This window comes from Drosophila santomea, chromosome 2L (assembly GCF_016746245.2).
Source record: "Drosophila santomea strain STO CAGO 1482 chromosome 2L, Prin_Dsan_1.1, whole genome shotgun sequence".
NCBI lineage: Eukaryota > Metazoa > Arthropoda > Insecta > Diptera > Drosophilidae > Drosophila > Drosophila santomea.
Window position 1 is genome coordinate 8342702 of NC_053016.2, and position 15520 is coordinate 8358221.

Genomic DNA, 15520 nt, shown 5'->3' on the forward strand with positions numbered 1-15520 from the left:
TATTACTTAATTTGAAATAAGTGCTTTTGCGTAAATGCAAATTGAGCATTCATAATTTTTAGTAATAAATGAAATATGTCACGAAAATTACACAATTTTTAACGCAGATTTTGGGGGAAGTGTTTCATTAAAAACATACACTCTTTGGATTATGCGACACTTTTTACAAGAAACTACAAATAATTCTTGAGACATTATTTTTGATTGGAATAATGTAATCAATGATGTTTGGAAAATATTTTAAAAATCTACATAGATAAAGTAAAGATATCAGTAGCGATTTTTATATGCATTATATTTTATAGAAAGACTATATAATATAGCCACAGTTCTATCTTCCAATTCGATCTGAGCAATCTTTAATATAAATATAATTATAAAGGAGAAAAAATCCAGGATATAGAAAGTGTATTTCTTTGATTTGCTTTTATTTAGCTTTATCGTAAAATAAATTACAAAATAAAATACATTTCGCATATAATTCGTATCCTTATATGTCTAGTACATTAATTTACTCACAAATCTTTTGGGTTAATATTGCGCTGTGCTCCTTCCAACTCTCGCTCGGATTTTGTTTGTTTTCCTTTTCCTAATGCTAAGAACCAAAAAACAAATCAACTAATCAACTTGCCGCAGGCCACGCCCCCTAAATCCTTTTGTGCCTGAAGCCTGAAGACGCGGGGAAGCCGAATATCCGAATATCGTTGATAGCATAAAGCTAAATGGAAACTATAAGAATCACACGAAATCATGTAGGGATATTAAGAAAATGGTTGCAAAGTAAACAAATTAAATTCGTAACAAATGTACAGGGAAATGTTTTGGGCGCGGACGCTAAGTAAATGACGATTTCGTGGCCGAGGCCAACCGTTGAGATTAAATTGATTGGATGCCAGCTGCTGGGTGGCCAAGTCAAATACAATATTATAATTTTAAGCCTTTTGTACAAACAATTCTCTACTGTTCTGTTCGGATCTGCTGATCTGGATCTTTCGTTTGGCAATTGGTTACGCGTTGCTGTAGTACTTCTGTGTCTCTGTTTAAAATCATCATCCAAATCCTTGGCTGCATCGGTAGTTTCGCTAACATACATCGATCGCATGTATATGTAAAAAGTGGTCCTTAATTCGAGACGTGTGGTTAAAACGCTTTTCGTGTATATATAAGACTGTGATTCTGCACGTATTTAGGTGTTCCTTTAGAGTGTGCTGGCTAAAAAGCCTCCCGAAAAGTTTACGCAACCGGGTGGCCTACAAAATGAATCTGTATCTGTATCTGAATCTGAATCGGAATCTAAATCTGATTCAGCGGAGAGCTACGGTTCTCAAATAACGTTCGATCGGACTACGGGACTACAGAGTATGGATCTCTTGACTCATTGCTCATTGCTGCTGGTTGTTGGTTGTTCGGTTTTAGTAAGCTAATATAAATCACGATAGTATGGCCACGCTACGTCGCGGCCCGCCCTGACTGATGTTGTCCATGGAGGACCACTTCTTGATGCCGTTCTTGAGGGCCTCGGCGGTGACCTTGTCCTGCATCACACGCGACATGGCCTCCAGCTTCTGGGCCCGCTCCTTGGACAGCGGCTCTGTGGGGAAGTTGAGCTCGTTGGCCTCGGCGAGCGTGCGCAGGTCGAAGTAGTATTTGGCGTACACCGAGGACGGCACATTGATGTTGAACTGCAGCAGCTCGAGGAACTGGCGCTCCAGCTCATTCATGTCCTCCACGGTGATGTCTTTGAGTATCTGGCAGTAATCCACGTTCCAAACGGCCTGGTCATCCCACACCTTCGAGGCGAGCAGAATGGCACCTGTCGAGGATTAGTATAGATTAGTAAAAGCATTCAAGATGTTATTGATTTGAACATCTGATGTACGCAGCACTCTTTTAAACTCACCCAACACCATGCGCTTCCAGTTGCAGGGTCCCACATCCAGCTCGGCGTAGGTGAGGAGCCGCTCCAGGTAGACTAGCGTGATGATCGCACACTCGGCCGTCAGCTGGGCGGCGTTGAAGAGCGTGCGCACGAACTTGTAGATCTGCCTGTGCTCCGGATTGTGCGTGTCGTAGTTATCCGGCACCTGGTCGTGGGTCAGCGGATGCAGCTTCTCGTCGAAGATGTCCAGCCGCCGGTCCGATTGCCGATTCTTGATGTGATAGTAAATGGCCAGCGAGACGCACTTGACCGTATTCTTAAGATTCGGCTGCGACACTGTGCTGTCGTCCAGATAGATCGTCGAGCAGGAGGAGCTCTTCTTCATGCCACCACCACCGCCGCAACTATTGCCGCCAGGCGTACTGCCACCGCCTCCTCCGCCGCTGCCCGCCTGTTGGGCAATCTGCTGCTGCGACCGCTTGCGCGTCATGCCGCCATTCTCCACCTTTGATCGTTCCAGGAACATGGTGGCTGCGGTGGGATCCACCGAGGGATCCTCCTCGCCCTCCAGCGCCTCTCGCTCGGAGATGTGCTGCAGATTCTGCTGGTTCTCATAGTTGTCACCGCCGCCGCCCTGCTGGTTGTGCTGCTGATTGTGGCCGTGTTGGTGGTGGTGCAGGTGCACCGTCGACGCGGATCCATGGTGGCCGTCCAGCTGGTGCTGCGACGTGTGCGGCGGATGACTCAGCTGGTGGCGCTCCTCGAAGACGGGCGGCATGTCCTTGGACTTGCGGTCCGACTGCGGACTGGAGTACGCGCAGCACGAGTTCTTGTTGCCCATTTCGCCGATTTGAATGGGGTCGGTTGGTCGGGCGCTCAAACTAAATGCAACTTGGCTTGGCACTCACTCGCTCCCTCGCTCGTTCGATCTCTTGACTAGCGGATGGACCCCGGATACGGATCCTGCTCCTGGCAGTCGCTCACGCTCGGTTCTCGCTTTTGGCACTTGGTCGTCGTGCGTCTATGTCTATGGGCATGGCGCTGGCGTTTCTATCGCTCCACAATTACCGCTGCCCGTCGAGCGTTTGCTGCAAAGAATGGAGATAACGCTTAGCCTCGGCTTCTATTCGATCTTATCTGCAAATCTGTTCTCATCCCATAACCCATTATTAATTGCACTGCCCTTCTCGGCTGGGTGCTATTCGGTTTCAGAGGAGGTTTGCCACTTTTCCCATTCTGTATGCTACCTGATTTGGCACTGAAACTATTGTTTATAATACATTCGAGTGCCAACTGATATTTTATATGATCTAAGTGATAGCATCTAAACCAAACTACTTTATAGAGAACTGAGATCAAAATAAGAGGTTGATTACAGCGCAAACTGACTATGTATTTGATTGATTTTAAAGTTTGATGTTTGATGATGAACTTCTGCACATATAGTATCATATAAATTGAGGGGAAAGGCAGCTGTAGATATGATAAAAACTTTGTTGTTTTAAAAGATAGTGGCGTGAAACAAGTCACATGACGAAGCCAAAAGATTCCATGCACAAACGACTGCAGTGGAGTTTAGAAAGGCTGTAGAAAGGCAGGGTATTCGAGCATTCGACCTGCAGGCTGTGCTAATCTTACTATCTACCGATTATTTGCTCTGTTTACAGGCGGGGAATCGCTTTGGCTTAAAGGCCGGCCAGATTGTTGTGCGAAAAGTTAATTAGCCCGCGACACGACACTGGGCTGCAAGTTGCCTAATTTGGCGAGGTCTTTGCTTTATTTTCGCTGTTTTCTGATTTTCTGGTTTTCTGATTTTCTGCGTGGGGAGCACGACTTTTTCTTCTTTTTCCCCATTTTCGGGAGGGGCGGGGCGGCAGCGAAGCTTGTGACTTTGTTTACGGCGTGGAACACCGGGAATTCTGGATGATTTGTCACCGGGTGGACAACTACTGATGGCCCAGTTCCCCGATTGCCGTTTCGTATCACTACTCAAATCACTTCGAGCGTTTTTCCCCGCACATTAATCATTGAAGTGAATGAATGAATGAACGCTGGCGCCGCTGTCGACGCCGGCTGCGCTGCTCGGCCTCTGCCCGGAGAAACACCCACGAATGGCCACCAAATGGGAATTATGCCGAGATTGGGCAAATTTGGTGGCTATCACACGGTTGGAGCGTTGGCCGCCAGTTGGGCGAGCAGTTGAGCCAACACTTTTCACACATCTTTGGTGTTTTACTCGCGTTTTTTGTTTAATTACCTGCTCGAAAATGAAATGTATCGTATTTTATAAATATCGATAAGTATCAGTGCCAGTGTGGCCGTTGATGGTTAGCAAGAAATTACCATCCGGCTTAGTGGCGATTGTTGGAAAAAAAGATACCAAACAAATGTTTTAAAAACATGGCATATCTCGTAAACAATTATTTTAAAAAATGACAAATTAGACCTTTAAGTATATAAACATTTACGATTTGCATTATAATAACATAAATATGAAAACCAAGAGGGCATATTCAACAAGCCGATAGGTGATGAAGCTGTATTTATCGATGTCACAGTTTTGACCAGGTGGCAACATTGAATTCAAATACAAGCGCGGGCTTTCAATTAAATAATAAATTAATCCTGTTATTAAAAGTTTTCCGTAAGAAAAGATCCTCGACGGTTAGGTTTAATAAGAATTTTTATTAGTATATTAAAAGTCATATGGTGTTATTATAATTTACTTGAAAGTATTTCGTAATAAGCATACATCTCAGCCATATACCCTTTATCTCAAATATTTGTTTGCAAATTTTAGACCATCGCCGTTAGTTTATGCATATTATATGTTGAGTTTAACATAGTAGGAAAATTAAAAACGTTTCATTAGTAGGCTTTTGTTTTGAGAAAACTTGTAAAGTACACAATTAGTTTGCTTATACGATATATCAATAACTGGGCTAGAAATGAACAGATGAACCAAAGTTATTTACAGATCTCAGTAATATGCGATTTCGGTTTTGTTTTTGGTTTTAGTTTTTGTTTTTGGTGTGGGATGGCTACTTTATTCCCTTTAGTTAGAGTGCGTTCGCTAGTATACTACATCTTTTTGCATCCTGTGCAAGTTGTATTTACACAAAATGTATTTTTCATATTTTTATTGGGGGCTTTATAGTTAAGTAGTTTATATTATTATTATTAAATGTAATGATTGCTTTCAACTTATTTACCGTATGCAAGTGTGTATTTCATATTGTTCCATCAGCTAAGTTTCTCGATAACAAGTTTCCACATCGGCCGGAACTATATAATATAGCAATATGTCTATGTGTGTTAATGATACTACTAGACTACGTTTTGCTAATAACATTGAATCGTAAACCTCATATATGTATATATCGATTAGTAGTGTTACTCATTTTCATGGCTTTCTCATTTTCAACAGAGATAAATAACAACTTTTTTTTCAGTTTCTTTTGAAGGTCTGCAGCCTAACGCTATTTTAATCAGGACTTTGTACAGATTTTTGAGAGATATATACGATATATACGATTTATGTATATGCGCATCGCTTTGAGCGTTCGAGTTTGATATACACTAACACACACTGTTTGTTCAATAATATTTACGGTCCGCATAATAGGTATTCGGTATTCGGTATTCGGTGTTTGGTATTCTGGCGCTATATTTATCCCATTAATGGGTGGCCTAGGAGTAGATTAATGTTTGTCATTAATTTGTGGCTATGGCTATATGGCTACTAGTAGACATCCGCTATACACATCTGCATCTGCATCTGCACCACGATTTTTCGTACATTTATCGACTACCTTAATAAAGCTATGATCCCAATTTCAGCTGATAATTTGGTACCTTACTGCTAAGCACTTTTACCACTGCCCTTTGACCCTCGACTGTTTTCCACCTCAATTTTCCCACATTTCCGCCGCTTTTCGCCCTCTGCTCACAATTGGTAAAGAGCAGTGGTAAATCTTAAAAGAATGGTCCCGCTATCAGACATTTTGAAAAACGTTTGAAAACATTTCAAGTTGATTAAGGAAAAGAAAAACCGAAACGAAAGAAAATCAAAAACCTCCTGCGACAAGCCCATCTTCACTTTCTCCTCCACTTTCTCCTCTCACTTTTGTCCCGCGCTCACGTATAAAAATAAATATGTTTTGTAGAAACGTGACTATTATATCCTTAACAATAAATATTATATATCCCATCGTATAGGTAGCTATGTGCATTTGTAGAGTGGAAAGTTTTCGAAATCCTCGCTTTCGTTTGGTTTCTTTTTTTTTTAGGTAAAAGTCGGTTAGGGGTTGGGGTTGGTTTGGTGGAGAGTATATACAAGTCGTATAGCTAGTTGTCAGGTATTTTTTGGTTTAGCTTTTAGTTAGGTACTTAATATCTAGACAGATCGTCGAGTCTGCCACCACTTCTCACGAAAACCACTCGTTAAATTGAGCAATTCGAATGCTTGGTAAATGCAAACACACAAAACACCAAGAACTAAGGTCGAAAATAAAAGGTGCAAACGATTACAAAAATATATGTATTTAATTAGAACGAAATGGCGTACATCGAACTTATACAAATCATACGATAAATTCCACATTTGACTAAAACTAACAAAGTACAAGTACAACTGAATTCTAAATATAAATGCTCGCAACGAACCAACAAATTCACAACAAATTCCAGTTGAACTCCTCGCTATTTACATCTACGCGTTTATTTTCCTCTGTTCGCTTGTATTTGTGCATGGCCATTTTCATGGGTTTTCTTCTTCTGTTTTTCAATTAGCTTTTCCGTTTGCAACAACAAAGTGTACAGTGTACAGTATTTATACATATATGTATATATATCGATATTAGTGTACCGCAACTAAGCCTATATATCTATGTATATGTAGATGATGTACGCTAGTCTAACTCTACCACAATTCACATAGAGAGCGCATTTGAAGCGGTTTGTTATCCATAATATTCTAGGCTGATTCTAAGCTTAGTAAACAATATTCTTGCAGCTTCTCTCAGTGTAACCATCAAAGTTTCCTCTTGTGTTCTCTTCATTCCGTTTTCGTTTTCGTTTCCGTTTCAGCTTTCCGCCGGCCGACAGGTGGCGCACTGCACCCCTTAGGCGGCAGCGCCATCTGCCGGCTCCGCCGCTGACTCACTCTGCTCGCCATCGGCCGCTTCCGTTTCCGGCTTGCTTTCCCCCTCGCCCTCCTCCGCCTCTTCTGCTGCTGCTGCGGCTGCGGCTTCTTCCGCTGCGGTGGCCAAAGCGCGGGCCTCGGCATCTGAAAACAGGTGAATTTTTAGTGTTCCAATTGCTCACTGCATCGTTAGTTAATTAAACTAAATTTTATTACTTTCTGGACCACTTACTCTACCTGAATTGTACCAGAAATGTTAATGATTCCTAATTTGTTTCATTTTTAAGCCAGACACAGATTATGAAAGTTGTTATTTTGCATATTTAAAATGCATGTATTATGCAAGTAAATGATTTTGTGAGGAAATTATATGAGGAATGTTGGTTAAACAATTCAAAATTCTAACGAATTTCAAGTAGTGCTTTTTAAGGAAATAATATAAGGAATGTTAGTTAACCAATTCAAAATTCCAACTAATTTCAAGGCGTAGCTAGTACTGCTTTTAAAGGACCTCCTCTCGTCACTTGGCTTAGATCGTAATAGGATTGCGCTTGTCTTTTGTATCTAAGGAATGGTTCTTGATTCTTGATTCTTGGTGCTGGATGCCTAATGACCGCTCTTTCGGCGTCGTTCCATCAGCTCTGCGTAAGAAGGTTTTTGCATGAATAATAGAACGCCCACTGGCAGGCGGGAGATCAAAGCGAAGGACAGCTCAAACTCAATTAGCGCCATTAATGTGACTACAAAAAGCGGCCGAGTCGCCAGGCAATTAATATGATAATGAAAGCGCACTACACTGAGATCTAAGCTATAATTTGGCATTTAGTCATAATTATTTACTAGTATATATATCTTATCTACCATCTCAGTGCAGTGCAAGGAACTCACCTTTGACGGCCTGCTCCTTCCATATCCGCTTGTTCTCCACCAGGCAGCTGAGCCACGGCTTGGGTATGCTGAACTTGGAGGCGGCGCTGCCGGTGAGACTCTTGCGGGCGAGGCACTCGGCGGCGGTGGTCTTCGCCTCGGTGCGACCCTGTGGCTTCTCCATGCTGGGCGTGATGCCCGAGTTGGGGATCACGATGGCGGAGTTGGTCGTGGAGTTGGCGGTCGGCTCGTGCTCCACCAGAGTGGAGGGCTTGGCCTTGTTCATGGGCGCAATGGGGGCCAGGATGAGCTCGAGCATGTCGGACATGACGCCCATGCTGGGCTCCACGATGAAGTCGATGAAGCAGATCTGCGACTCGGCCACCAGCGTGTTGTTGCGATCGCACAGCGGACTGAAGGGCAGGCCCAGTTCCTTCTCGAGATCACCCTGGCGGAAGAACTCCTCCAGCAGCAGCATCGTCCAGCGATGATGGACGCCCCACTGCTTGGCCGGATGCGAGATGTCGCAGCAGTGGAGCACCAGGGAGAGCACCTTCTGCTTGTCAATGGTCGCCTCCTGGAGCGTCAGCAACTGGCGCATGGCCTTCATCTGCTGGAAGTGATTGGTCATGTCGGTGCCGAGGACCATTTCGATGACCAGGCCGCGCAGTTCGCGGAACTCCTCGCGCGACAAATGCGACAGGATGTTGTACTCATCCTCGCGCAGCAGCCGGAAACTGGCGCTGGCATGGTGATTCTCCAGCACAGCCCGATCGTTGTAGAGCAGTGCCGTCTCCGAGCCGGACATCACGTGGAAGTTATTGGTGGTGCCGGTGTGCTCGTAGTCGTGCAGCAGGGCGGCCAGCAGCGAGGCGAAGATCTCCAGGTCCGTCAGCCAGTTCATCAGACCCGTGTTGCACAGGCAGTAGTGGATCGTCTGCATCACGTCCACGGCGTGCAGGTTGTTGTGGTACGGATTCCGGTACCGGCAGTAGCCCTCCTCCACGCGGTGCAGGAATGCCTCTAGAATTCCCGGCGCAATCTTGAACTTGTGTATGGAGCCGTAGCGGTTGAACAGCTCGTAGGCCACGTACTTGACCACCTGGCCACTGGCCGCCTCCGTGAGGGCGAACACGTCGAAGGTCCAGTCGTCCAGGTTCTGTGGCGGATTAAGAGATTGGTTTGGAATATGAACTAGTTCTATAACTCCCAATATGATTTCTTATTGTTATATTTACAAGATATCACCTTGTATCGATTGGATACTGTATAGGTATCTATATATATACTGATTCTGGAGCACCCACCTTGAGCAGCCTGACCACGTCCGGTGGGAAGGCCGTGAGCGCCGAGCTGGAGACGCGGCGGTACATGCGGTCCACGAAGATGCCGGCACGGATGGCGTGGGCCACCGAGCGGAACTTGGGCTTCTCGTCGCTCTTGCGCCGGCTGGTGGCCATCTGGCGGGTGAAGGTCGAGGCCAGCCACTCGCGCACCTCCGGCGGCACTGCATCCGGCTGCACCTCCGACAGCTCATCGTCCTCGTCGGCCAGGCGCCTGTTTTGAAGGAGATCCCGATGATTGGTGTTGGGTTGGGGTGGAGAAAAGAGTCATCTGTTAGTTGAGTTGCATTTGAAGCGGCTTGCCGGGTTAATCGGTTACCAAAACAATACTCAGAGTAAATGTACAAAAATGAAACCGAATCTTAAGTTGGTTATCTGCTTTCGAGTTCGACAAGCTATTGCTAAGTTCAACTCAAAATGTAAGCCAAATTTGAAACAAGCAAAACTCAAGAGGAAACCAAGTTTCGGTGTTGATTAAAATTTTGCATGGAAAAAAAGGAAAGTTTTTCGTGTTTTTTTTTTGGGGTAGAAACAAAGTTTAGTTTTCGTATAAAAGTTTAATTAGTGAGAGCGCAGGAAAATAAGTAGTTTCAGTTGGTTAGAGCAACAATTACAGATGCAGATACAGATACAGATGCAGATACAGATACAGATGCAGATAGGCACTTTACTTTTGCACATTATATATTTGCACTAGCTAGTTAACATCTCGCAAAGTTTGGGGGCGTGGTCGTGTGGGGGCAGCAGAGTGGGTGGTGGTGCAAAGTTTCTACTATGCAAAAAGCTAACAAGAGCATGCTTCGTGTGGCAAGTGGCATGTGGCATGTGGCATGCAGCATGTGGCTTGTGGGTGGTAGTGAGTGTGCGTGTGTGCCAGTGTGTGTATTATGGACGCGGTCGGTGGCAAGTCAACGGATTTTCTTAATTGCATGCCAAGTATCTGTGCATATCACGTGCAACATCAAAGAACGAGAACAGCAACGGCAACCGAACTTCGTGCTAGTCACGGCGAGTTTCACTTGCCCAAGTCGCCAACTGGCCCACAATAGCAGCCCAGTCTCCCTAATTGGCTCCGGAACTCGCCCACACTGGCCCCCACCCACGCACAGTTGGCAAATCCGTAATAATTGGAGCTATCAATGACCCAATCAATGCATTCCCTTGACAACCAGCTTTTGTAGGTTTGACCCTCGCAAAATTCTTAAAACTACGTAGGTGGGTGTAACACAACCCACACTCGACCCAAAAAGTGTTTCAGGAATGGGAATATGGAAATAATACATTTTAATAGGTAGCTAAACGCTTAAATAAACTTAATACGTATATAAATATTTCTGTGAATTTACTGAAATACTCTAAATATTAGTTTAGTAAATTTCTCAAAGTCCAAAGTATTGGATGACAACAATGGTGAGCATCAAATATCCATTAAAACTTCAAACGAAATTGACAGTTTTCTTGGAAAATCATTTCATTTTCCTCTCATTACTGGCCATTTTCCTCGTACCCACAATATGAAAGCACTCTAACTGAAATCCCAGCCAAGAAGTGAGGGAAAGAGACTTAAGCAAATTAGCGAATGATTCAATTATGGTTAATTAGACTAACTTCAGAGCTCATTCAGTGGCCCTCCCCCCCTTCTCCACCACCGCTCACAAGTGATCTAGAGTGTATGTACGCGATTTCTGGCCAAGATTCTCGAGTGGCTCTTGGCTTAGTGGGTTAACTTGAGGTGATGCGCTCATTGTTGGTGGGTGAACCACGACATAAATTCAGAACTAATGAACGCGGTTGGCTTAAGTGGAACAAGGACTTTGATAAACCGGAAGGGTTTTATTCCATTTATAAATTAATTTAGGATTCAAGATTTAGTTTGCAGTAATTAATTTCACTATGTGGTGAAGAGGAGTATCACAAGTTAGTAAAATAATTCGGTTTTCTGCATCACTTATATGGATAATTCACTTTTTTGTGTCGCAAAATCATCAGTTATAGTAGAGTTCACTATAGTGTGCAATACCCTTTCCTTCCTGGTCCAGTAACTTCCCCATGAAGTGCCCAGAAATGGGCGTCCTTCATCCCGCAAGGACGACGTCCTCGCAGGACATTCGCTATAAAGTGCGGCGACAGTGTGTCATGTGGATTTATTCTCTGTGCACTTCCTACCAATGTTGCGGTTTTGCTATTTATCTTGCAGCAAGTTAAATCACTGGGCTTTTTTTTTGGTTTCAGACTGTGTTGGTTGTGGATTTTGGGTTTTGGGTTTTGCGTTTCGGGTGGTTGCAGTAGAATTACTCCGATTTTAATACCATTCGCTCAGCATGGCATGCTCCACTTCGGACACACAGAACATAGTGTTTTAAGTTAGCAAAGTTTGCAAATATGGAAATCCAACTGGCTATGCAAGATCGCACCTTTTCTTCTTCTCCTGCGTCTCCTTGGCGCGATACTGAATGATGAACTGTATAAGCTCGACGGTGATGACGCTTTGTCGGCTGCTCTCACGCCTCAGACGACTCATGGCGCGAACGGCGACGACGACCACGATGGTAATGACGGTCAGCCGGCTGGAGCGGCTCGCCGATGGCTGCTCGGATACGGATACGGATACGGATACAGATACTCCTGTTGGTTCAGGCAAAAGCTCTGGCTTAGATACAACACCCTCCTCGCGGCTCGAACCTGGTTCGTACATGGAGTTCAGCTGGAGGTTGACTTTGTGGCAATGTCGTGCCCGCTGCTTTGGCACTTGGAAATTAATACATCACTTTCACGGGGGGTTTTTTTTTAGGGGGGGGGGAAGGTAGGTGCTCAGCTGCTCTGCTCTATGGGGGCGACAATTTCACTGCCACTTCACTTTCGTAATTAGCTGGCAACACAAAATGCGCTTTTAATGACGGCGGAATAGCAAATATTTGTGCAGCACTTTTTTTCGACTATTTCCTTGTTTTTTTTTGTTTTTTTGGCCCAATAAATATTCTTTCTAGTCGCCGCTCGTTGCTCGATTTTTGTGTACTTGGCCCGTCGCGAGTTAAATTTAAACTGAATTGCGGCGAGCGGGAGCGCAAAAAAAATGCCCGCAAATGGTTAGCGAAATTTTGCCACAAGAAGCCATTCCCCGGGAGCTCCAGTTGTTCCCCAGTTGCTCCAGTTGCTTCAGTTGCGTGATACTGGGAGTCCGCCGAGTCCTGGCCCAGCAGGATTGCGTGTACACGCCAACTGCAGGATGAGGAGGAAAAGAACTGGATCCGACCTCCAGTTTAAGGCCGGCAGAGAATGGAAAACTTGGAAAACACTGTGCCAGCTGGCCCATATCAATTATGTCAGCGCTAAGACATCGCCGAGTCATGCCAAGACCACTATTATGTACCAAAGGCCAGGCACTGAGCGAAAAAACTACCATGTTTTCTTTACACTTAATGAAAAATATCGAAAATTACAGAGAAATATTTCTTACATGCTCCCCAAGTTAAGTACACATTATTGTTACCACAAACTAACACTGAAATATGTTAAGCAGCCTAGAAATGGCATAGTTCTTGCCACAACTGAAGTTTAAAGCTGAGAGTTGACAACTTCGATTTGCCTGTTTTCCAACCTTTTTTTCAACTTTTTCCTACAAAGTTTGTTAAGGTGTTTCAATAGCTTTCCATACCCTATAATTGCGTGCCCCTTTTTCCGGGCAGCGTACGCCCAAGTCTGGATCTAGTCCACTCGCATATACTTTTACTATTTGCCACAAAACAATTACACAAAATGCCAAGAGGCAACCACGAAACAATACAATAGCAAACATAGTATCCTGAGGAAGAGCGACTTTGGCCGTAATAACCAGCAGAAGTAGTGGGAATAACCGGAGCCTGATAAACACGACAACGTCACGAATTCATTTGCCCAGAATTCGGAGCAGCTGGCAAAAGTATCTGTGCCTGAAAGTAACTTCTGTTTAATGACTTTCCCCTCCCTCTGGTTTTCTATGCCATTTTTATGGACTAGGGAATGGTTTTGAAGGCATTTTGTTAGGTAGTCATAAAAAGAGAGTGCCAAGAAGCCAGCAATTTCGAGCAAGTTCTTTGGCCAATTGCATTCGCCATTCGTGAGCACTCGACTCATTTTCTTTTGATTCAATTTTCATTTGGCGAGCGTGCGGCAAATTGCGTGCTGCGGCGTTTGCTAAAATAAATTGCATCAGTTATTGGCACATTTGCATGATTTCTCCATGAGCATTCACTCGACTTCCTCCCCTCGATTCCCTCGTTTCCTTTGCGATATGCAGTTGGCCAGCACGCGAGCTTTAAGCTGGGCAGAATGGCTTGAAGTCTGCAACAGGTTGCAGCTGGATTGAAACAAGTGCAGCTGCAAGTGTAACTCAACAAAGAGCTGCATATTCTTAGATCTATATCTGAAAGTTGCATTTCAAATAGTTTCATAAAAAAGAGTTTGCTTACACTCTGCCTGGTAATTTTTAAAAACCCATCATAGTTTAAAGCTTCATCTTAAAACTAAAACTTAATGTTTTTCAGATCTTAGTTTGGGTCATTTGGTAAAGGAAGCTGTGACAATGATAATGCGTTCGCCTAGAAAACCCAGCTTTTCCCGCCCCACTACCCACTTTGCCCGGGAAACATGCTACTTAATAGTTATGCGTGCAATTTCCTGTATGAGTACTTGTGCCCCAAGCGCTTTGTCCTTGCGCACAGGATGTTTTTGTGGGACAACCATTCCTGGTTGTCATCGCCAGCGGAGGCACACGGGAAATTGCTGGCAAATTGACAGCTTTGTTTTGTGCCAATGATTTTGCGTTGACGGGCGGCCTTTTGAAAACACCCACCCACGAAATCGGCTCACATGACCCAAAGCCCTGGGCCCTCGGCACCAAGCCCCAAGCTGAATCTCTGAATCTACTCCCACTCACCAATATTTATGGAATGGGCGGAGATTGCGCAAGGACGTACGTGCAACATAATACAAAAGCCAGCGGATAACTCGGAAAAATACAACGAGGGGTGCTTCAAGAGTTCCCCCGCTAGCTAAGTAGTAATCTTCAATTTGGAATCTCATTTAAGCTTATTTTGGAAAATATAAAATAGGAAATATAAAATAGGAAATATAAAATAGGAAATATAAAATAGGAAATAAAAAATAGGAAATATAAAATAGGAAATATAAAATAAGAAATATAAAATAGGAAATATAAAATAAGAAATATAAAATAGGAAATATAAAAGAGGAAATATAAAATAGAATATAAAATAGGAAATAAAAAATAGGAAATATAAAATAGGAAATATAAAATAGGAAATATAAAATAGGAAAAATAAAATAGGAAATATAAAATAGGAAATATAAAATAGGAAATATAAAATAGGAAATATAAAATAGGAAATAAAAAATAGGAAATATAAAATAGGAAATAAAAAATAGGAAATATAAAATAGGAAATATAAAATAGGAAATATAAAAAAGGATTGTGTGAAATATATAGGTATACAATCGTTTCCCCAATGTTAATAGTTGCATAAATAAAATATTTTAAATAGTTTACCTATTGTTTGCAATGGAATTTACTAGGTCTACAGCAAAAGTTCTCCTAATTTTCAACTATATAGATTGAATATCTTAACAAACTGATATATTTCAAATTTACTACCGAAACATTTCAGTAGCGACCCTCGCAGCTGGAAGTACGCCCACGGCTTTGAGCGATTAAAGTGCGTATTCGCTTTGTGTTACCAGAAAGGCGGAAGACAGGAGCTCGCAGAGCAGGACCTAATGGCCGAACGGCAGAAGGACCCCAAGGTCCTTTCACTTGATGCGACTATTTTGGATACTTGGATACATATCCCCCCTCCTTCAACTGGGTAACTCGGTCGAGCCCATTCCATGCGGCACCTTCGAGCTTCTGTCGATGTGGCAGAAATTGGCAGTTAACATCATTTGTTATTGATTTTCGCATTGGCTAGTAGAGTTGGATAGTAGTAATATCAGCTGTCCTGCGTCCTGTGGGGTTATTCCCTTCTTTTTGTGGGTCACTTCCATTGTACTCGCCGAAAGATGATTGATGATAGGGTACATACAACACTGTATTGTAACCTTCAACTTGGGCGGAGTGGGTGGGGTTTGGGGTCTGTTGACCCAATTTCTAAGCGGTCGATGGGGGTGCTCTTGCTTCTGACTCATTTGAATATTACTCGCCATTTTAATTGGACCCTGCTGCTGATGTACGTACATCTACGTACCTATATCTATATATATGTAAATATATGCAAACCGCTTAATTATAATGCA

General features: G+C 43.5%; 2 protein-coding genes across 10 annotated transcripts in view; both read right to left on the minus strand.

Annotated features, from left to right (window-relative positions):
• Window positions 1–400: 400 nt before the first annotated feature.
• On the minus strand, window positions 401–4206 carry LOC120456533 (cyclin-Y-like protein 1). Its single transcript, XM_039643411.1, has 3 exons — window positions 4137–4206; window positions 1901–2967; window positions 401–1813 (listed from the first exon to the last, which is right to left on the minus strand). Exons 2-3 carry the CDS (start codon window positions 2718–2720, stop codon window positions 1431–1433), a joined length of 1203 nt encoding a protein of 400 aa, XP_039499345.1. The 5' UTR covers window positions 2721–2967; window positions 4137–4206; the 3' UTR covers window positions 401–1430.
• Window positions 4207–6405: 2199 nt separating this feature from the next.
• The window catches only part of LOC120447296 (calcium/calmodulin-dependent 3',5'-cyclic nucleotide phosphodiesterase 1), an 84177-nt gene continuing 75062 nt past the window's right edge, over window positions 6406–15520 (minus strand). For 7 of the 9 annotated variants that reach the window (XM_039628792.1, XM_039628789.1, XM_039628787.1 and 4 more), the window contains 3 exons: window positions 9197–9446; window positions 7911–9048; window positions 6406–7166 (listed from right to left, as the gene is read on the minus strand). In XM_039628792.1, the coding sequence (XP_039484726.1) occupies window positions 7003–7166; window positions 7911–9048; window positions 9197–9446 (1552 nt within the window). In that variant the 3' untranslated portion in view covers window positions 6406–7002. Of the gene's footprint in view, window positions 7167–7365; window positions 7664–7910; window positions 9049–9196; window positions 9447–11646; window positions 12641–15520 lie in introns of those variants that run through there. The other 2 variants (XM_039628793.2, XM_039628788.2) reach the window with 2 other exon arrangements.

What these genes read in the sequence shown, in the direction of transcription:
- LOC120456533 (XM_039643411.1), bottom strand. Translation starts at nt 2,720, where the DNA reads ATGGGCAACAAGAACTCGTGCTGCGCGTACTCCAGTCCGCAGTCGGAC. An exon ending in CTGGAAGCGCATGGTGTTGG is followed by an intron (nt 1,814 to 1,900) that starts GTGAGTTTAAAA and finishes AATCCTCGACAG; the next exon opens with GTGCCATTCTGCTCGCCTCG.